Source organism: Temnothorax longispinosus, chromosome 10 (assembly GCF_030848805.1).
Source record: "Temnothorax longispinosus isolate EJ_2023e chromosome 10, Tlon_JGU_v1, whole genome shotgun sequence".
Taxonomy (NCBI): domain Eukaryota; kingdom Metazoa; phylum Arthropoda; class Insecta; order Hymenoptera; family Formicidae; genus Temnothorax; species Temnothorax longispinosus.
In genome coordinates, this window is record NC_092367.1 from 19,990,352 (window position 1) to 20,015,342 (window position 24,991).

Here is a 24,991-nt window from a genome sequence, read left to right on the forward strand (position 1 = left end):
TATATTTGTCCACAGTTTTTTTTGAAAAGTGCGAAAATTTGTTCCTCCATTTAATTTATTTAAAAAAAAAAACATTACTAGAAATCAATATAATCTGCTGTTCAATCAAAATTTGATTAATCTAATTTATTGCTTATATGAATTAGTTAGCACTTTCCTATTGTTAATAAGTACGACGTTCGTCTTTCGAAACAATTTATAGGTATCATCTTTTACATGCTTGTTTGCTTCTTGCTGTAATTAAGTGTTTGGTCTTTAGCAACTCATTTTGTAAGTATTTCAATAAAAATATATATATCATTTGATTGGTCGTTGGATCAGTGTGAAAAGATTGCTTTTCAGTAATAAGTCTTCACTATATATTTCTCGAAAGTCAATATTTTATAGTGAGTTACCGTTTCACCGATCGCATGAGAGGCTACCCAGCTTTTTACCATGAAGCAATATACCAATCGTAGAATTTATAGATACGTAAAGATGAAGAAAGAAATACCGTGCGACGAAGACGAAGTTCTTGCCCCGCCGATTCCCAAGTAGTTACAGCGTGTATGCGCGCGGCGAATTTAATGAGCGACAATACGAATAACGTTGGCAAATTGCGACGGTTACCTAACGAACAAAAAGCCGCCCAATTAATAGTCGCAGCGCTGCTACCCGCCGACGTGATAGTTACTTTGATTAATTTGAATAACGTCGATATCACTGGGGAGGAACAATTAGCGCGGTTTGCGGACAATTCCGACGATGGCCGACAACTTCTTAATTGTACATCACGTGAAAATTGCTTTATGGAAACGTCACTTAACGTTCCTTTGTAATATATAAAACGCTTCGGATTCTTATCGCGTTTTTGTTCAACTGCGGATCGTGTTTACAAGTCGATTTTATTCTATGAAAATATTGAGGCATAACTAACTTTTAAGATAAACGATTGAAGATAGAAAACTTTTCACAAACTATATCTTCCGAGTTATTAACATATATTACATATAATAAAGCCTCGTTCTTCAGTCGATTTCTTCACTTGAATCAAATTTAATTCCGAATTAATGAAATATCTAATATCAAAGATTAAAAAGTTATAAGAGAGATGACGGATCAAATTTTTGTGATGAAGAAAAATTGATCTAAAATTGGTAAAAAAAAATTCACAATCGATAGGAAGTACGGTTAATCTGGAACCTATATAAAACTGCCATCCGTAGAAAATCGCATAAATTAAGAAGTTTTAAACCTTCAGAAAGTTATTTTAAAATGTTAATACATTTTGTTTCAAATATCGTGGTGATAAGAGTACAATTCTTTAAGTAATATAATAAGATTATATATAATTTATATAATAATATAATATTGTAATGTAATATGTTTTTATATTTATCTTTCTTATATATAGATTATAATGCCGTAACCTATGAAATTTTTAAAAAATATTTTTAAAAACACGAGTAGTTGAGAGATTCCATATAATCCAATTAAACCTTTTATAAGATAATTGAGCAAACGTAACAGTTATAATTAATTTTTTAAAAGTACCTTTTGCTGAAATAATATACATATAGTTCTAAAATGTTTTTACATCTATTTCGAAATTAATTAAAAAAGAATCGCAAATGTTGTTCATATTAGTTTTAAAACAGAAAAGAAAAAACCAATTATACTGCACATAAAATCTTTTTTATTATAAAACAAGTTACGTGACAATATTTTAATTTGTTCGTATTTACATGCTTTTAATGTTGAAAGTAATTTGTTATAAAAAAAGATCATAATTGGCAAATCATTATAAATCATTGCACAATTTCAAAGTTACATAAAAGTGGAAAAAGTAGCGCACAGTTAATCCATTAACAGTCGACAATTCATTTTTTAAACACAATTTTATCACAAATAAAAAGATTTTAGCAATAAATAATTCTCTTTTAAAACTTGAAAAATGAAGGCTATTTATAGATACATAATGTATGTGTGTGTGTCAGTAAGAGTTATTATTTAATGATTTTGGTATATCAATTCGAAAACTAGGAAAAATGCAAAATCAATTACGGTCTAACTTCTAAAATTCTCTGTGTCGTGATTACGGCGCTTAATGGGTTAACGGTGTATTCCCCGCGGATGCAGGCACATCCAGCCGTTTCTTACGGTATCCGGGCGCATTTTTTATCACCGGCCATCAAGAGCCGTCAGACGGCACGCTGGACCCGCTGGACGTACGGGGAAGCGAGTCGGACGGCCAGACCCGCAGTTCGACATTGCAATTCGAGCGGGACACGATTTGTCGCAGGTCGAAATGCGCACGGATGCGCTTCGAACGAGCGAACGACTGGACTGGCTCGCTACGCATCTGTCTGTCTCCACTTTCTTTCTACTGCCTCTCCGTTCGTCCGTCTCGCCACTGCACCGTAGCGAGTGGGATGTACACGTAGGATATGCCCGTGTGCGGGCATAAAGTACACACGGTCGAGAAGCGTGTAGAAGGTAGAGCGGCAAGTTTTTACGCGACCATCCCCGAGTGAATGACCGGTCAGAGCCGCCTCTCACTCTCGGCACTTCGGATCTGCTCTGCGCCGCTGCCTCTCTCACTCTAGTCTCTAGTCGATTACGAGAGAAGCGGCGTGAGATACATAAAGAGACAGAAACAGTGGAAGACAGAGAGGGGAAGAGAGAAAGAGAGAGGAGAAGAGGCAGAGGGAGAAAGAAAGAGACTGCAGTTGGTCGACTTCGCAACGTGGCGCGAGCTGCATTAGGCTGCACATACCAAAAACAGTTTGCGCTAATGGCAGAAACGCTTAACCCTCAGAATACATGACATCATAATGATGAATACGTGAAAGTTAAAATGAAAGAAACGTTATCTCGAGAAATCGACAAAGATAGTGTTTTAGGTTTCAAGTTTGTCTATTATAATTTTATATAGAAGACTTGGGTAATTGAATGATGTAAAGAACGTAAAAGAAATAAACGCCTATCACAATTTAAAAAAAAATCCATCTCATTCATTCTAAGATAATTAAATGATTGCAGATTTATATGTAATATGTAGATACATACTTGACAGATCTATTCAATTCATTTTAAAAAAAGAAAAAAATTATTACTATTAAACTATTCATTATATATTTTACCGGAATATTATTATAATTATTCTGAAATCAATATTTTATTAAAATCGTTTATAAAAATTAAAACCGTCTACAATTTATGTAGACAATAAATATTTATGCAAAAGAATACTATAAAAGTATTATATAAAAGTATAGAAGTTTTAAATTTTGTGATTGAAAGACATTATCATGATTACAATTTTTTTTCGCAAAATTATATATTATATAAGTTAATGGACACGCGCGGTGTCGTCAATGTGTCGACAGGCTATTTTCTATATTCAAATACCGAGTACCCGTTATTCAAGTTCATACTCGAGTAACCGAAGTCACGAGCTCGATTTAATCGATTTTCGATATATTTGATATCGTCACGCTCCGTGGTTCCTGAGGTCATTTTAACGTTGATACGTTACATTGTTGGCATGGTAAGCTCATATAAATAATCAACGCGTACCTAAATTGATTTACTGTGCGTAATAGCGAGAATGACCGCGCGATGCTTGGGTATTTCCTCGGATACCCGAATAACCGGATATGAACAATACCGGTACATATATGTATAAGCTGTATATACACACGATTTATTGTGTGCGTATGTGCGTAATAGAAAGTTGTCTTTTATTATAATTAAAAAAATTTATTGTTTAATTTAATTCGATTCTATCTCACATATCTTTACGTATACTATATTACCAATGTTATCACAACAAATTTCGTTACTATATAAAGAAATGTATTTTTATATTTTTCATATTTTAAAGCAATCCTTATATAAGAATATCACATTTTATATTTGCATAATAGAATTGTTTGTAAAAAATCGTGAATATTTAGATTAATGCCAGAGAGAATGCATGACCTGTTATATTTTTTTTACCTGTTATAATCATGAATTCTGTATTTTATCAAGTATTTAATTAATATTACGGATCGTCGTAATTAACTAAAAATAAAAACGTTTTCTTTGATATCTCATCATAGATCCAAGTTAAAATACTATTTATCAAATTACAAAGCGCTCATATTTTGTATTATCGATATGTCATAAATGTTCTACGTAAACAAGAAGTTCTCGAATGTTTTCGATATTTTTTTAAGGCAAAACTGCACGCGCGATTATACAAGAACAAGCTCAACGGTATCCATTTCGATGTGCCTGAAAAAGATCGCGCAAATAGCGAGAATTTCCAAAACGTTTGTTGTTTTGTCGCGGACTTTTTTAATGTGACGCATAAATACAAGAATCATGCGGAAGACCCATTTTTGCGTAGAAATAAAATGTCGGCGGAAACATTATAACCGCATTCATAGAAATATGCTAAATAACATAGCTTGGGTGCTATTACACATACTGCTCCCCTTTATTTATTTTATATCATTATTTTAAAAATATCTTTATTATCTCTCTTTGGAGTATTTACCATACATTATCTTATTTTTGTTTTCTCCACACTGTGCAATAATACAAAGAAAATTATTTAAAAGTTTTTCATTCTCAGAAGAGATTTTATACCTATATTGTTACACTTTTGGTACCGTAGGATATACAATCTTCTTTGAAATAAAAAATTAAAATAAATATATTTGTAAAGTTTTAAGTATGCAACTTTCGCAAAATATATATATTTTCGCTCTAAAATATTATAAAATATATTTTATTGTTGTCGATATATCAGTGTGACTTGGATCGAAATAAGTATTTGAAGAATCTAAGTATCGCGTCTGTAAACATCGATAAAAAATGTATTTTTCAATAAAGTGACAGGTCTTTGTAAAAAATACAATAGGTACGTATTTTAAATTGAAAAAGTGATATTACATGTTAATGGAAAAAATAGATTACGTAAATCCTTTTTAAAATTTTAACTATTTACGCGGCAGAACAATAGATCGCGCATTTATTGCTATTTTTTTTTAATTCAGAAATTAAAATAGATTGCTTAAATATAGAAGATAACGGCATACATATATCAAATCCATTCAATATGCATACCTGGCTATTGCTGTTATTATAAAATATTACTTTCAACTAACTGTTATAAATAAAAAAAAGCTTTCAATATAATAAATATATCCTTTCCGATTTTCAGTTTTAGCAATAAAATGATACTTAAAAATGTCCGTTTTTCACTCAAGATACAGCTATTGAATCGAGTCGTTGATAAAATGTAAACTGTAGGCTTTTAGTTATCTACGCACATTATAAGAAAAATCATACAGATCTAAAACTACTTATAGATACAAGCGTACTTTTATAACATTTTACCTTAGATACATATGTTATTCCAATTTTTACTAGTATTGGTTGCTCGCGTTCACAGCCGAACGATTCAACAGATATTCGGTTATTCCGACTCGCAATTGCAGCCGTTGCAATTTCGCTTCAAATCGTTCGCACTAATACATCGAAATTTTCATCCACAATAATAGTAGCAAAGAATACGAAAAATGTGCGCGCTTCCACGACCTGCGTTTTATCGGTTCATCTCAATTCTTTCAATTTTCTCCCTTTTCGTTTGAGTATCGATCCCGTATGCATTTATACCGTGTGGTTATTCTTATAAAAAAATATTTTACTTGTTTTCTTACTGTTCAAAATTCAGTTTGGTATTATACGCAGCGTATTCAGGATTGTGTATAAATAAATCGGCGTATCATCGACGTAGTTCTCGCGAATAAGACGTTATATTGATTCGAGAAGCGAAGCCGCGTTGCGTCCGTCGGAGCGTTAGCTACCGGACATAAATTATGCACTATCAGTGGAGCCGATAAGTATTAGTTTAGTTTGAAATTTGTTAGCCGAGTCAGGCATTCGGGGTACGGCTTTCACAGTCACGAGCGGGAAAAAAAGTACGGCGAAGTTAGATGAATCATGAATAAATTTACGCGTCGAACCTTTATTCCGAAATGATCCAAGTTTCTTTATAGTATATACTCCCCTCGCGCTATGCGATAATACCGAAACTTATATCGCAGCAGAACATAAATTACTGGTACACGTAAATTAGATGTGTCACCCTTTTGGCCGAAATTGACGTTCGTTGTATTAAATATCGTCATAGAAACGAATTGTTCGCCGCGGAATCTATCTGTTGGCGAGGTACTTGTTATGTCACTTCGCAATATGAAAAAATAATTCCTATTTCCGCGCATTCGTTTAATGCTTCAACAATGTTCATTAAAATAATATTCGTTTGCGACAATTCGGTATACAAATAAATTTTTAATTACATTATTTATTCACAAGATTATCAGACTATTTAATTAACGTTTAAGGTAATAATCTTTATATGATAATAATCAGTATCAAAATAAGAATTGGCAGAAATTAACGATGAATAATTGTTGTATTATTTTTTTTCTTGTTTCAATCAAGCAAACAACGTGACGTACTTCGTAACAATTAAGACACACTTCGGATTGATCGCGCGTCTCATCAATTGAGTACACAAATTTTGTAAAAGTCGCGTCCTTGGCACAAGGAAAGCTCTCTTCGAAAGAAATCGAATCTTCTATTATCTCGTCTTATCGTAGGCGGAAATAACACTCGTTCGTTCGAGCTGGCGCAGCACTCAAGCGACTAAACTTGCGACGCCAGCCGGGAGCGGCTGCAGACTCAATTAGCTCCGCGGAAAACTTTCATGGAGGGATTACGATGTCAACAACGTCTTTCTTGCGCGAATGACGTTCCGCGCGTCGAGCAAAATTGTTGTTTATCGAAATGGTAGTCTTCCGAGCGCGGCGTGCCGTCACGCTTTTGAAATCACGTCAAATGCTTGAGTATTTAACTCCAGTTTACTACATTCTGCCAAGAGTCTTTATCTTCATTTCAATTTTCATTATTCAGTTTCTGGAAACAAACTATTTCTCGGACATATAAGGTTTAAGAGATTATTTTATGAAATAAAATTTTGCACAAATTTTATTAAATACCGGCAATAAATCCGTAGTTTACACAAAAAATATGCTTAATGACAAACACTCTACATAAGAGAACAATGCTGATAAGAAAAGTTAATTGAATAAAAATGAGATTAAACGATTTAATGAGTTGTTTAGTATTATAATCGACGTATAATGCATATGTCGTTTGAGTTTCTAAATAAAAGTACAGCAAAAGGACCGTTTCCATTTTATGTAAAAAAAAAAGATTGCAGCTTCGATAATCGCGATATTATACGGTATTAAACAACTTATCGCGCCATAGTAGTCTGCATCGTTTATTATTAATTTTGAATATTGGCTCTGCCAAAAGCGTATGCAAATCAAAAGTGTAGATATTATATTTAGCATACATCGCATGCTAAAACTGATGTGCGTCAATAATAAACAAGATTCTAGCACAACTTACTATGAAAGAATCATGATTACTTCCAAATAGCGAACGGTGATTAAATTCATAATTTAATTAGCAATTACGATAAAACGCTCAATCATAAATAGAAGACGCGTATTTATTCATCCAGACTCCTTTCTTGATATTGGCGCAGTTATATACTATAACTATAATTTAATATTCTCTAATTGATTTTTAATATTATGTACGCTTGATTAACATATTGTGAACGTAGACAATACCGCTATGAGAATATATCATATATTCCAAGTATATCTTGTTATGATATGCAAATTTATCTCATAACAATTTAATGTTGAATTTTACGTTCCCTTTTCAATTTACAGTAAATTGATTTGTCGATGTAATGCTGGATATATCATTATCTTTTATTCAAACTTTTTACGCTCACCGATAAACGTAAACAAAGTTATAAACACTGTCAACGTTTCTGTGTTAAAAATATGCGCAAATAAATGAGAATAAAAAAAAGTAGATTCAAAGGTATCGTTCACATTTTCGCAGAGGCTTCTCACATAAATCACAATTCGTCTGATTTCATTTATCGATATTACGTTATCGTAAATTGACAATTAATCTATTCGTTTCTATAAATACATTCATATCGCATGTATATGTGTACGTGTTTTTAGAGAGAGAATTTTGGAAGAAAAAATGTGTCTCTCCCTGTCTTTCTCTCTCTCTTTTTCATTTGCAAATAATTTATTACGAAAATAATGATACCATTATTCCGCGAATTGCAAAGCCTGCAAAGAGATAATTTCTCGCGAAAAAGACAAATATATACGCATGGAATAAATCTTTGTGATTGGCTGCACAGTTTCGAGAAATATAATTTTAATTATAAAATAGAATGCATTTATTTATTTATATATTTATAAGAGTAACCTGATCACTAGAGCATATTAAAATTTTTAAATCTCAAAAATTGCAGCTTAATCTTCCTGCAATGAGAATCAAACTGGCTTCGTCTATCTCCCGTCTATCTCGGCGAAAGAAAAATTATTCAAAAGAAAAACGATAATTTAAAACGCTATTTTTTCCAAAAGTAGCTAAACTACATCGTTCCAATGTCGCGATATCGGTCAAGTTTCACAGCCTCTTTCCCTCTACCTTCCATTACCGCTAAATCCTTCAAATCGGAATCGATCGCAGCGGTCGGTCGCGATACGACGTGGCAACGGCGACGGCGACGGCGACGATACGCGAGCCTTAAGGGCAACCCGGAGCAACGGAGCAATGGTGATTTTTACGATTTTATTCTAAGCGGGGGTGTTATTGGCCGAGAGGCTGTCTCAGTCTCTCAGATCGATCTCCTCTCGCTACGTTATGCCGCCTCGGAAAACCGCCACCAAGATTCTCGTCGTTCGCGCTAATCCCCTTTCCCCCTTCCTCCGTCAACTTTCATGCACAGGTTCTCCTGAGCGCCAATTTCTCATAGTTTCACGAGCTACCGAGATCAATATCGCTTTTGAGAAGCATATACATATGGTAGTTCCGCAGAACTAATTGGAGCGATAATTGGAGAAACTTTTTCAATTTTATAGAAAGCCCCGACGATTTTCGAAATATCATAACCCGAAGGGATGTGAGCGACGAAAACGCGAGGCTTTTCAATCAGGCTTCGATCCTCTAATTTAAATCATTCTTTGTCGAGCACTAGATATATTCGGAGAAACAGTTATATTAGCGTTGTACTCACCTGGTCGGCGATCTCCGTTAGGTCGTGTAGACTTATGTTGTAAATGGCGTTTCTGCAAAACGAAACGAAACGGAAGCGTTAAATCCTGCCCATAAATCGTCCCCGTAATCTTCTCTGCGCTTCGTGCGTCGTGCGTCATGCGTCTCCGTGTCGACACTCGAAATACTCGGATTGAATTGAAGTGATTCCAGACATTAGAATAGTTAGAATATATTGTTCTAAGTTCTAGACGCGGAATGCGACCAGACGTGGCTCCGCGCGGCTCACCCCTCTCGACCGAAAATCGGGTGACTCCGGACTAATTCGGGTGGTGGGGACGCGCGTGCCGCGCGCGCCGAGCTTCAGCGCGTAAACAAGGACAGACGTTACGTTCTCTCGCGCGCGACGATTTAAAATCAGATATTGAATCGGTCACGCTTTATTATACGGTATGATGTTTGTCTATAAATACAAATGCTTATATCTTTAATCGGAAAATAATAAAGAATAGATATAGAAGAAAACTTTTCCAAAAACAACGTATACATTACTCCTATTAATGTACCGTTCAGCGATAAAATTAATAAAAGAAGTATTAATAATAAATTAATATGTAAGAAATAAACATAAAATAAAATTAATTAATAAAATTACGTAATTCTCTAAACTTGTGTAAATTTCACATTTACATTCGATTAAAAATCGTCATAGAAGCCCGTCTATAAAAAGTTTTTATATATCATAAACAAATAAAGGCTGAATATTTATATTTACAATGCTTCTATAATAAATTTAATAAATTATTATTCTCTATTAATTACATATTGTTCATATGTAGGATAGCTTGATTTTTTTATGACGATGTAATGCTCTATAAATGTGAAATTTAAAATAGACGTTTATAAAATTATTTATTTTTAATTTATTATTTATTTCTTAAATTTTAATTCATTAATTTAATTGCTAAACGGAGTGTTAATATATAGTAAATTGTTTTTGAATGGAGATATTTCTTGTATCTTTATTTATTTCTTTCAGATTAAACATGATACGAGAAACATATTTTTCATGTAATGTTAACGCGTTTTTTTTAAGTGGTATCCCCTGTTCCACTAAAAAAATACTATTATGAAATAATTGAGCTTACAGTTCGTCAGAAAGAAAAATAAACCTAAGTATATAATATTCTATATTCTTTAATAATATTTTCAATTTTTTACATACTTGTCTCTGTGACAAGTGTGATGTCTTATTCAGATTTTCGGATGAGCCGCATTCTGATTCTGCATCACTTCAATTTGAAACGCGAATAAGCATTGGCAATTATGAGTAAACAGCAAGAATGACGCACAAAGAACGCAATATATTTAAAAGATAAATTGTGGGCTTTTTTTCAACGAATATAAAAACTGTTTTCAGGTGACGTCTAAATCTTGCATGTGCGGAAAGAACGGAAGTGCGAAAGATAAATCAAGCGGAAAAACCAAAGACAAAATTGGAACCGTAAAAAGATCCATGCTATATATCTCTGGATGTAATTGATTTTACGACTCAGGTTGCGCTGACTGTTGGCGGAGAGGACGATCGAGAAAAAAATTAAATTATTTTTTGATCCATATCAAATTTCCATTAGCCAATGTATTTGTATCAGATTCCGCAAAGAGATACGCTATTGATCTCCAGCCCACCGCTTTAACAGCGTAACTGGAGCAGCTTGATAAAATAATATTAGATAGTAGAAAAGTGTTTTTTTTTTATGTGTATACACGTGCAACTAGAATGGCGAAACGGTCGTCGCCCTTTGAAATACGAAATAAATTTTTGAATGTGAACTATCTTTTCCTTTGTGCTTTCTATCGATTGAATCGCTTGCGGATAACAAGATGTCTCAAACCCACTTTCCTTCTACGAGTCCTTTGACCAATTTGCAACAGACTTTTCTTAACGAAAAAGTCAAAAGAATGATAGTATCTAAATTATATGCAACCGAAAGTATAAGTCTTTTTGAAAATTAAACGGCTTTAAAAAAGTAATAAAATCATATTCTGCATTCAATTTTAAATAATCTTTCACGAAATTTTGCTTTGAGACTTACTTAACAAGATAAATAATGTTGAGAATCAAAAGGCTGTTAAAAAAATTATATCCCATTAAATCTTCATTAAGTTGAAACTGAAGGTTGAGCAAAGAATTCATAGTCGAAGAGCGGTCTGGTACATCCGGTATGCTGCATGCTGTCTTTGGCCTTTGAATACAAATGAATAGTGCGCGTTGCGCGTAAACCGCATCTCTGATGTTTGCTACTAATACGCGTGATGCTGCGTCACCCGCTGCTGATGCGTAATCGAATGAATGACTCGACCCGTCGGCCACTTGGGGCTCGTGGCACCAATGAGCGGAGTCTAGCCGATGACTATCTCATTTATGTAAGCCCCCCCACGAGTAGCACGAGGGGACGACGCGACGAAGAATCGAATCACGTAACAATTACCTGGCACCAATCAGAATAGAGGTTGTCGCACGTTCTAGGAGCTTGAAGTGCTCTACGTGGCTTTCATTGCCCAAAAATCGCTGGCCAATCACCTCACCTGTAACAGAAAGAGATGTTTCGTTAAATCTCCATCTCATAACAGAGAAATAGAAAAAAAAAAGAATTGTATAATTATGATATTCTTATAACTTCGTGATAAGCACTAGAAGAAAAATGACTAAATTGCATACTACGTATTTTCTAGATATTATTTAAAATTATTTTCAATTAGTCTATGTAATGTAAAAAATATACATATATAAGAAATATAAATTGAATTAATAGCAAGCAATGCTTCCAGCATGAGTATCGATTTCCTCTGAAGTATTTGCAGAAAACATGTTCTGCGTGAATCGATCAATCATGCAACTGAATCATAATACACGTCGGACTTCGCGCATCAGGCTACAATCTTCCTGTTACATTCTCACGTCCGCGAATCAACTATTCGTGTATACATTATTCGCACGTGTATATAGCTTTACATGCGCACATTAATCGATAATGCGTAGATTATTCCAAAACTGTCGAGCCACATTTCGTAGATCTCTAGAGCAATTAAAATGATTTTTTTCTTATCAATCTCATCTCATTGTAGATTCTTTCAAATTTTCAATGTCAGATATCTTGTAACTCATTTTTCAAAATTACAAGCTTCTTAAATTAATTTCATTCAGAATTATATAAAGTTAAAGTTTCACTATTTAAGGTTTATTTTCAGGAAAAAAACTTGATTTTCGATCGCTTAAACTAAAAAGCTACTCTAGCGTCTTTTTTTAATCTCTTTGCTCGGATCAACTCCAAACTAATCAAATGATCCGGTAGAGTAGATAAAAGGTGGCTGTGTGTGAATAAGTCCGGGACACTATGAAATCCACGACGGTATCCTCAGCGAGAACGCGATATAACGACAACGCATCGGCTGCATCTCGTCGACAGAAGAACTTGTTACGATAAGCGAAGGGGGTTAGGGATGGAGTGTAGCAAGTATGCAGAGAAGATATCCAGGAAGCATGTGTAAAAGACTGAAAGGTAGGTCTCTTAGCCTTTAGTCGACGATAAAGCGCCGCGCCTACTTTGTGGTAGCAGCAGCGGCGGCTCTTCACTCGATTCTCCACCCCCGTCTCTTTATCACTCTCTTTCTCTATCTCATCGCAGACTACCATCGACACTCCACACCGTCTCACGACCCTTTCCTTCCTATCCACCTACCTACGACCACCGTATCCGAACCCCTTCACAGTCGACAGAGCGCTTCTTCCCCTAGACATTTCGCGTTATGTTTTTTCACTTATGTATGCGACCGCATTACGGCATATACCGGGGATAGGGAAGATAAGAAAGAGAAGAATAGGAGCGCGCGCGTTCTCTGATCTGTGTACCAATACAATGTCGAGGATTCTTCAAGAATAAAAATTTTTTACGAAACCTTTTCAAATTTTCTCTATTTAAAGATATAAATCTTTATGAATAAATTATTATGCAGTTTTTTCATCGCGTGTTAGTATCCACAGTTGGAATTGTCATCTCACCAAATAAAAAAAGTTTACTAAAAAGGTTTATTAAAAAAAGATTTCTTAAAAAAGTTATCATGCTTATAAAATTTTATTTTTGGAAAATAACAAGAAATTTGTAGTACGTAATAATAAGCTATATAATATTCATGATTTATTATCATTTTGTATTATACTTTTTAATCAATTCATGACAACAAAATATTTTTTTTTGCAAAATGCATCAAATGGACGTTAGAAATTAGCATAATGAAATTTCGATATGCATGAAATGCTAAGTAACGGTATGCATTCATAAATGAGAAGGATAAAAGAGGTGGAGTTCAAATAGCATTCGGAATCGCCATAGCAAAGGCTTAAAGTCCGTATCATCGAGTACGTGAGATCGCGTGGATGAGTTTTCCGATACGTTAATCTGGTCGGATAGCATTCTCGTTCGACATTGATCTGCTCTCTATATTCGTAAGAGCGAAAACAGACTGTCGTTGAGATCTATAAGAGCAAGAATAATCCTACTTGCAATGCATATGACTGTCACCAGTAGAAGGAATAGTTATTTTTTTGCATTGCTGGCACAATGCATTTCGCTTTACAATAGTAATAAAAAATCACGAACTGTAAGCAGAGGAATTCCTCGAGTTCCAATCGCAATCGGCTTTCTGCGACTCGATGGCTTAGCAGAATTTTTAGTCCTTTTAATAGTATATCCTATGCCGCGTTCCAGATCAAATTTATTGTTTGTTTTCAAGGGAGAAAGATTTATATGTGTAGAAAAATGTGATCTTTTAATAAAAAATCACTTCAGTCATTTTATATGTAACGATATTTGGATATATCACAACATATCGAAAACTTTTAGCCAATAAAGCTTCTATATAATCGAATTAAATATTATAACATATACATGTGAATGTTTATTGTAAGAAAGATTCAATTTAGCTGGTAAATAATGTTACAAAAATACATATAAGTTGTAGTACAAAAAAATATATTTATTTTTTAAATATTTTATTATGTATTTTTTGATACTTCTCATTTATATTAAAAAAAACACATTTTAATCTTTAAAATATACACATTTATTTTTTCATATTATATTAAATTAAAAATTACATTTATAATATATGTATATTACTCTTCACAGCGGTTTACAATAAAAATTGTTTACTACTTTTTTAATTTCTGATAAAATTAATATCCAAATAAATCATCTCATAAAACAGTAAAGAAACTTTTCAACATTATTAATCTGCATGAATATCGTTAGAGTGATAAATGCTTTCTCTACTTGTGTATTTGTCAGGCTTTAAAGCACTCGCGTTATTTTTTGCGTTTTTAGCGGTCAATTTGTATTAATTCCAATAGGACGCATTTTATGAATCAATTTTCTATAGACATGCGGTACATCTGAAGCGTTTATATACGCATATATAGAAGTGAGTGGATTTATATGATTAAATTTCAGAGCTATCTGTCAATCAATAATTTCTTTATCATTCATTGGATTTGACCAATTTTCTATTTCTTTTATCGAGAAGATAATTCTTGTGCAATTTGTGTTACATATATGTATATGTATATACTGTTCTCCTATTATAAATCTAACATTTTCGTACAAAATTCATATAGAAATCCGTATTCCTAAAAAAAAATCTGTTTAAAAAGTCGGTTTATTTCAGATTACCTGAAAAATTTTCCATTCGTTGTAAGTCTGTTAAATTATTTATTGGAAATGGATTTAGTAGAGATAAAGTTATTGAAAATACGCTAAACTTTTTATCCGCAAAGAAGTACAGAGAGTTTAAATATCGGGAGATATCTTCATCGTGAACTAGATTCAAATATTGTCTGAATATAAATAAACCGAGTAATATTTTGCATATAGCATCCAATATGTCAGGCTTTTAATTTCGAAATCAATAATAAGGAATATATTTTAAAAAAATATATATATATGTATATTAAAAATATTTCGATTTTTGTAGCCAATATATATATATATTTTTCTTATATTTTTTCTTCAAAAAAATAAAGAAAATTTAAATTAATTTATAATTTAAGATAATCGACCTTATATATTTTTTCCCATGTGTATACGTTATTATATTGAAATCATCGCATAATTTTGATTTTAATTTTATAAGCAAATATATATATCACGTACTTTACAAGATTAATTTACAATTTCGATTAAAATCAGTGGACAATCACCGCGAATGTTTGTCGTTAATCACTTATCTACACCGGAGTTTATGGTTGATAAAGCCATCTGGGTTCCTCGGTTCTAAGATTGCTCCCATGAATATAATTCTCTAATGATAAGACAATATAATTCTACCCATCATTCAACCCTGATTATTATCAAGTAAAATCCACGAAAGCGTTCTAAACTCATTTGCAAGGCGAACATACTTTCCTCCACATCGATATAAGTTACCTTAATTTCGACAGTGTTGTTCTTTATGATCTCGCGATGCATATGGATGCAGTTCCTAGCTACGATTGCACTTTGCCTACTACATACATATGCATAGATGTATGTACATGTATTGTAATCATGGTTTATAGCGGAGGGTGAGTTCGGCACGCGTCAGCTCTTACGATGTAATTTCTTATTCCCGAGCATCGTCACCGCCTCTTATCGGCACGCGACTGATGCAGATAAGGATCGATCTTCGCCTCAAAAATGTACAAGCTAGGTGTCCTAGGGTCACCGGAAGCACTTTCAACTTCAACTACTCCTAAATCAAACGCAGATTCTTAAATATATATATTAGAATTCTTTCATCAACCTATATGAAGCGATATTGAGAATTATTTTTGTTGCTATATATCACGTAGTATATTTATATAGGCCACAAAAATGAATAATATGTAACAATCGTAATACAATATATTCAGTTTTCTCAAAATTTTGAAATTCCACTGTTTGCTGATACAAATCGAGAATCAATCTTTCTTTATTAAATATGTCGTGAATAGTCAATACCTGTTTACCAGTTTTCTTGATAATTATTTAAAAAATTTATCAATTTTTTGAGAAAAATCAATATAAAACGACCTATGGTCAGTATAGTTGAGTAGTTCTGCAACACTCTATGTAGCGTGTACAGATAGCATGAAGACCCGACCGTGGCATAGATAAACGAAATTGACTCCTCGACGAGTCGAGTAGTTTTCGAAACGTATATTGATATCGGCTCGTGGCTTACGAATCCCGGGCTCGCATTGACTCGAATCAATTTCCTTGGCTGGTCGATGCTTATCGACAACTCTGCTTCCTCTATCAATGTTTGGTCGGTGATCGATCGGTCTACGTTCCGATTTCGTTTAATTTTCATCACGTGACAGTGGATCCTCGTTGTTGAAAACGGGACACGCGATCGCAAGACTTCGATTTACGGCTCACTGTCGAGCGACTTTAAATCGGTAATTAAAATCAGTGACCGGCAATCGATCGTTAAACAAAGCCAACTCTAGAAGATCGTACGATGTTCTTCGTATTTCAGGAAAAAGAAATATTGCTATCACATTCGCAATTTAGGTTAATATAAAAAGTGAGCCGGAAATCGTGGTTCAAAAAAAGATGACTCCTCTAAAAAAAATACTGAATTGAAAGTTTCTTTACAAAATAAAATGCTTTTTTATTGGTATTGCAATTGTCTCGTATTATCAATATGCCAATGAAAACGAGTCCAATGCGAACCCCGATACAAGATTCATAAATTATTCCTGAATTAACCAAGTTTAAAAAGAAAAGTAAAGATATTAGTTTTCCAATTCTCAACTGTTTGATAAAAACAAAACTAACTTGTTAGTAGTACAGTTAAAGATCAAGACATGCGTGCAAATAAAAACACAAATGCAATAGGACAGGCGTGAGTCGATTCCAATTGTTAGACACGAGTCTCTGTTACGAACACGATTCTACGACGTGCATCGTTACTTCTAACAGTTCTAACATTGTACGAAAAGTTTCGTTGGTTCACAGTTACTTTGGTTACTTTCTACTTCCACGTTTTCTTCGTTTCTTTCTTCTCCTCTTTTTTCCTTCTCAAGCTACTTGCTTTCCATGAAAGTGATGTTTCAAATTTGGAAACTAAATTATTTACGTTTCGTTATACAGTACATAGCCAAAATTATACATTTTGTATTCAATATAAATATCATTTCGTTTAATGCATACATATATGATATGCATAAATAAATGCATATACATATATAAATTGTAAAATGTAAAATATAAACGCAAATATGTATATTATAAAAAATTTGACAACTTTCTACAATCGTAGTGAAAATGTTATCTCCCAGACTGTCCTAGAGCAAATCTTTGAATGTAAATGCGTATATGTTAAAGATATTTTATGCGTTTAATGTAAAAACATCAATAGAGCATTCGACGCATATACAATAAATGATATGATAAGATAATATGAAAAGATATTTGCGAAATAGGAAAACAAGGTCAAGCTTAACATAATTCATATTCAGGTCAAATGCATACAAATTGTGTGTATATACAATTCGACCGTGTCTCGCACATAGGTAAAGGGCCTTTATTTGCGCCGTAATTTTATTTTAATAATATAGCTCCACATAATTTCGCCGTGTTATTTCACTTAAGCCACTAAATACAAAATATATACCTACTCCCACGGACATTTGCATTTATATTGGCTTATTATACGCGCGGCCGGCATTACTCAGCGAACCACCACCTGCACCATCGCCACCTCTATCCTACGGTTATTCTACTTGGAACATTTTTACGCAATCGATACCTTCTTAACAGCAAAGAGCTTAACGCTGATCGAATAGCGAATGTAATTTATTCCGTGTGATCTAAAGCGGTCACAATGTAAATGAATTCCTGGCTATTTCTCTAGTATGCAGTTATAATTCGACATTGAACTGCATCGATATGTAATAAGATGCTTTAGATGTTATTCATGCAAGGATAAATTTATTCTAATACAAAGGATGACGTCGAAATATTCACTGAAATATTCCACTTTTGACCTTTCCAGTTTTTAATAAATTAAACATCTATATATTACAGTTTAGTAAGAAAGTTTAATAAGGAAAAACACAATGTAATTTAAAATGAGGAAAACTTATTTAACTTGTAAACTAATATTTTAATTTGAAAGTTTAATTCCAACTTCCGAGACTTCTCTTCTCTCTCATATAAACTAAAGTTAAATGTGTATGTCTCTTTCTCCCTCTCTCGAATATTAAATATATATTTTTATAATTTTAAAATATATTTATTCTTTACTTTATTATTACTGTGTATTTTTGTTTCAACAATTACATTCTCAATTATACTACGTATATATAGCTTCGTTATTTACGTTCCACTCTGCATTTTGTGTGATTCCAGACTTATACCGTCTCACTTTTTCTTCGCAGTTTCTCTAGTTAATTTAAAGTGTTTTTCTACATCAAAATATTGAGAGATAAATAATTTTGAAATAATAAACGATTAAAAATAAGTCTTCCAATATGCACAGACAGATAAACTCTAAATATTAAAAAAATTTTAAAAGCATCTTGAAGAAAATGTTTGTATTTTTAAAATTATAAATATATTAAATGTCAAAAGTAAAAAATCTAGTGATAAATGATAATCTCTCTCGACACATTTTCACTAAAAAAAGATCGATTCTAAACAGTTTAAAGAATCCATTATAGATGAAAAGTGATCCGTTAGCTCTGGGTCATTTATGTATAGACATAAATGTCATTCCTAACAAAAGAAAACATTAAAAAATAAATATTTTCAGCTTATATTGGCACAGAAAAGAATAAAAATATGTTAATGCCTTCCAACTTGTTTTCAATTCAAATGTCTTTTTTATCATAATTTTATCCTAACACAATAACATTGAATAAAATATAAATATATAATATTGTAGAATATCTTTATCTTTGTATATAAATATATATATATATATATATATATATATATATATATATATTATTTCTTTTTATCGTTCTATCAATCTACTGTCCATGTTCGATAGTTTCGAACGTTCGTGTCAAGTCTGCTTCGACGGAATCTCAGCCTCAGCCGAACCTAGCTCGAGCCACCCCTCGACTGGAGCTCGATTGTCGGCGACGCGCGACGGTCGGACGTGCGGTGCCTATCTACCGATCTATCACTGTGGTAATTAAGTCAAACAAAGGCAAGCGTGACGATCGATTCGACCGTGCAGCATAGCGACAAAATGTCACGTCGCCGTTCTCTCTCGCTTCGTGCGCGCGTCGGATAAAACAGCCTCGCTCGATATTACTGAGGTTAAATATCGCGAGACGAGTCGCGCCGCGCCGTGGCAAGAAGAGCATCGGCGCCTGTTCTTAGCTGCTACTACCGCTAATACTCTTAAGGTAAATTTTACATCGGCAGCCCGACCAGCGCTATACGCCGAAGGCTTTAATCTTCCGCGAGTTTCTATCTTTACGTAAATATTATGCAAGTAGATAAGCACCTTCGTAAGAGAAACGATAGGAGAAATAAACTTCCTAAGTAAAACATAGATAACGAAGAGCGCGCATCATCAAAATTCTAGATGACAAATTTGGAAATTTGTGGCATCGCAATTGAGAAACTTATTTTCCTAAGAAGAAAATTTCCATGAGGAAATTTATCAAGCAGCAATTTCAAAATTCAATTTTTTTATCAATAAATGAAATATCATGCTTGAGGAAGCGTTAATTTCTTTTCTAAACGAGATTCTATACATATGTCGTCCCATATTGATCTTTACATGATCCAGTCGTATTAATTCCGCATCGTTAAACGTTTGGTATTATTTCGACCGTCCTATAAAAGAGCAGAATTAGAACTGGCAAATGAGCATGGACAGCTGTGAAATCGGTCAAAAGCATACTCGAGATAGAAAAGCGGGCGCATTGTATATTTCTGATGAGCGTAAAAAGAGAGGATTATTACTTTACTGTACTCTTGGAACAATAAGGATAAATATTCTTTTTTTCCACTATGCGCTACAAACTACTCAAACGAGAACTAGCGATAAAAAAAAATCGCTAACTTGTGAAAAGTAGTACTGCATCTGAGGATTTTGAAAAGAAACAAAAAAGATATTTCTCATTCCATAATTTTTCATTGCGAGCCATGGATTTTTTGGATTTATAAAGCACGGTCAGTCAAGAGCTTCAGTTAAAAGCAGTTGCTTGCTCGTGAATCGCGCGCACAATAATCTTAATGTTAACTGTTTGATTACCTATTCACAAATGACCGTTCAATCACGTTTCATAATTGGATATGCTTTAAACCGCAATGTAAAAACCACTGCTCGAAGTAATCATTAGTGTTGTAATTATTTAACTTTTCACAAACTTTCACGCTGCGATGTTTCGTAGCTTTGACATTATCTTGTATGTCAATTTATTGCTGTAATGTTATCGCCGAATTATAAATACAAATGTAAATATATATATATAATAAATTGAAATATAACATCGTTTGAATATAAAGATACAAATACAATCTCTCTAATCAATGTATTTTATAGCACGCAATGGCAATTTAACGTTGAAATCTGAAGCGAGCACACTGTGTTCCTTTACCAAGAAGATATCTTCTGAATTATTAAAGAATAAACGCTTGCATTATCCATTACATCGCAACGGAGAATTATTGGAATTTCGCAGCAACTCAATACATTCATTGACGCGGTTATTATAGTAGAGTAACACCTATATTCAGCAAATTTGTGGAGAAGATTCAAGTAAATTGTAATAATTAAGTATGATAGTAATGTCTCGATGACTTAAAATTCATCATGTGAGGATACGAAGTAAAATTATAGTAAAATTTTTGAAATGGATCCGATAACAAAATATGATAACACAGTTCGTTATATTCTCCCACAAATATTTAAATCTTAAAAAAGAGATTTACGTGTTTTTTCCTATTTAATCCGTAAATAATGGCTAACAGGCTAAATACAATTGTATAAAATGATACTTGAGGGTTAAATCTTTGTTTCTTCTTATTGATAGTAGATAGTAGTCTAAATATCATATAAATGTGAAAACGGCAGAATAATCGTCTACATGAAATACTGATTAACTCGGACCTGGCTTTTGCTGCTTTCGGAAGCACGTTGCATGTAACTTGACATCCGGCAGTAATGTATAACGAAATATACAGATATATATGTAAGGTGTATTCTTAGGGAAAACAAAAGAAAAAGGAAACATTTCTGGGCAAAAGACAGATTAATTAGCCGTTGTATCATACATGGATATTGTAGAAATGTGAGTGAGTAGGATATACCATTCAATATAGCAAACACGGAAAACTAATGCTTATTACAGTCTCTCTCGCGATTAACTCGCGAGACGAGTCTCGCACGTACGAGTTATGTTAAATATTATTTGTCTTGCAGCGCGGATATAATTTGCCGGTCACGAAACGTGATGAATCGCAGAAAAGCTTTAAGGAATTCCATTTTATCGTTGTCATAAAATTCAACGGTTAAAATTTCACGGAATACGTGGAAATTGAATTGAAATTACATAACGAGGGTGATATCGGAATGTGTAGCGCGTCGTGTAGTGAAAGGTGAATAAAAGTAATTGAGAAATCTTATAAATTCGGTCTTAATCTCTGCGAAAGAGATGAGCGTGTCCATTTAAGAGGGTTGACGGCGCGGGCGCAGCGGTATGTTTCGTTGAAAGTGGAGTTTCATATTTCATCTTAAGCGTTTCTCACTAAGCACGACTGTCTCCTCGAACAATCTTTCATGGCCGCCGCGTAAACGAGACGAGTGATTTTCTCCATGATTAGATTTACTATGCATTTAACGCATTACTAAAAGGCTCCATAAAGATCTCGCGGAACCGTTGCATAGTGTTACGTGTTACTTATATGTTACTTATATTTGATGAAATTATGAAAGTTATGATAAAAAAATATAATAGAATGACAAAATTATAAGTATGCAATGATATTCTGATTTCACATTTTTTCAAGTAGTCATGATGTATATTTTAAATTAAAAAATTTTTCATTTTTATTGAAATAAATTTAAAAAAGATTGCATCGCATTGACGTAATTAATTTTGTATGCACAAATGCAATATATCGCTCGTTATTTATAAATCACAATTGTATAAATAATAAATATAATAAATTTTAGTTAAATTGTTCATGAAACTTCCGTTATTTCTTCGAAAAGAGAGATTAAAATTTATCTCTCTCCTGTCTGATATAAAATAATTCTGATTGACACAATCTGATTTTATAATATTCAAGATTAAAAAAAAAAGGTATTTTAATAATTAATTGAATAAAGTAGAAATGACATGGTTTGTCCATTAAACAACATTTTTAAAATCTTAACTTATTTAATTTAAACATTTTAAAGTAAAATAACACAAGTAAATATTTCAAGGAGCAATGCATATTTTAAAATTTAACTGATAAACTAATGTATTACATTCAAGTACATATTTTTATCGTAAAGTTTAAAAACAATCCAAATGTCAATTTGAATATACCGATTTGTATATGTATGTACGTTCATAACTTTATATGTTTGTACAATAATTTCGCAATTAAAATATATCTACCTATAATATTCAGAGACAATGTGTATTGACATTAACAGAAAAAAATAAAGAAAGAGAAAAAATATATATTGTATACATAGATAGTTCTTTTGAAAAGGAAACCAGTATAGACTGTTATGTAATATCTCACTTTTTCCCCTTGCTCTCTCGCTATTTCCTATTTCGTAAACATGGTCTTGTTTCCAATAAAGGAACGATATATTTGCGACGTGATACGATTGATGTTAAATATTGACAAGAGATTGTCAACTCTCGGCGTCGACACCAATCACGTTACACGTAAAACATTTATCCGGTCACCTAGATCAATGCTTGAAATAATTAAATCGCGGTTGAAAATTTAGCAGATTGAGGAGATGTGTTGATACACAGTGAGAGGGAAAGAGAGGGAGAGAAAGGGCCTAGTGATTTTCAAAAAAGGCGAACATGGCACGACTTAGTCTGGGAGGTAGTTGAAGAATTTCTTCGAAAGATCGGTTCAGCAATCGATGTCGTCGATTTCTCGCGTATATCGGAGGTAAATAAACTACGCGAGTATGGAACGCCTCGATTCAACGTGAAATATCGAGACTTATCTTTCATCAGCAGCGAACCATAGAAATGAGAAAATGCTGCTCCACCGCGGGAAACCGCTTAAAATCGCTCGGGGCGGAGGTAAAGGGAGAACGGGAGGGTGTAAAAACGTACCCCCGCAAGGAATTGCGAGACGGTGGTTAAAGGATTGCCGCGCACCGGCAACTTCGACAAAGTGATGCGCTTTTCTCCCACTGCTTCTATATGACAAAAACGTAAGAAAGATATGTATATCACTCGCGCACGAATGGTCGAACTTATCAAAATACCATTAAGAATTTTTATATGTATCTGACTGCGAGAAAGTAAGAATTTTTAAGAAGTAAAAAATAATAATAATTTTTTACCTGTAAACAGTAAATTCGCAAGAAGCAAACTTTCAAGGATTACAACAATAAAAAAAGTACATATTAATTATTTAAGAAATTGTGAAATTAAAGCGTACCTGTTCTTTAATGCTCTATATATTACATTAAACAATATTTATGTAAATTTTGCACATGAGTTTGTAACTTATCGCAAAAATAAAGATTGCGAATTACAGTAATTTTCTGTTAAGATACTTTCAAATTATCTTTTAGCGCATTTTCAAGATACGAAGACTTTCTAGGCATTTATATTAATGCAAAGAGACATAAAACTTTTTTTTTAACAATCTTCTTCATAAATACGTCATCATGATATGTGTAGAGGCGACTTTTGACAAAATGTTATGATTATACACAGTAGTGATGCAAAAATGTATTTTGCATCCACGACTGAGATTCTCTTCAGTCGTAATAATCTTCTCGGAGAGGCCACACATATTCTCCTCTGCGCGTATATTTTTATGTTCGTGTGACGTTTGTGAATTAAATACCCACCACTTGTTAAATTCGTGTTAATGCTAAATAAACTCGACGTCATAAAATGTATGCTCCCGTATACTCGCGAACCTAAGTAAATTTAGTCGTGTTTATACTCGCTTTAGGAAATTTTATAAAATTACCCGCTGCTAGTTCGACTGGCATGTACGCGGGACATATTTCCCGCATCGCGTTCGAGCACTCCGCGACGTGACGCAATAGTTTTCCATATTAGTGCACACAAACTCTTCGTCCGTATATTTCTCTATATAGCGAGCTATTTTTCCTATCCAGAAAAGTATAACCTATCCACTTATCTCGAGTACACTCATGATATCAAATAATATGATAGACAAAGTATAATAGACAAAGTATGATAGACAAAGATGAACGATGATCTCTCATGTTCATTGAAGAAAAATTCCGTTTCAAAATTGGCCAAAGAAGTTAAACGGATGGAACGGATGGTTAAGCGGATATTAGATAATTTTAGATTCCATAAACACGGACAAAACATCGATTCAACTGTCGTACACAGAGATCCTTTTAGCGATGCCTGCAGCATCGAAATACGAAGTCGTCCACATTGTACAGGTTTCGGTTTTCGATGCGCGCTGCGGCTCCAACTTCCATCGACAAGAAGTACAAAGTAGAAGGGAAAAAATACGGACAGCGGATAAACCTGACCTGACCTGAGAACAGTAGCTTCGTGACACGAAAGAGGCTTCTTGCGATCGTAATGAAAACGACAACAGTCTCTGTTATCGCGCTTAAATGGGTT

General features: G+C 33.4%; 1 protein-coding gene across 2 annotated transcripts in view; it reads right to left on the bottom strand.

Moving 5' to 3' along the window:
• LOC139820787 (semaphorin-1A) overlaps window positions 1-24,991 on the bottom strand; it is a 207,594-nt gene that overhangs the window by 78,631 nt on the left and 103,972 nt on the right. For both annotated transcript variants that reach the window (XM_071791312.1, XM_071791311.1), the window contains exons 3-4: window positions 11,634-11,730; window positions 9,164-9,215 (exon numbers count right to left, since the gene is read on the bottom strand). In XM_071791312.1, the coding sequence (XP_071647413.1) occupies window positions 9,164-9,215; window positions 11,634-11,730 (149 nt within the window). The remainder of the gene's footprint in view (window positions 1-9,163; window positions 9,216-11,633; window positions 11,731-24,991) is intronic.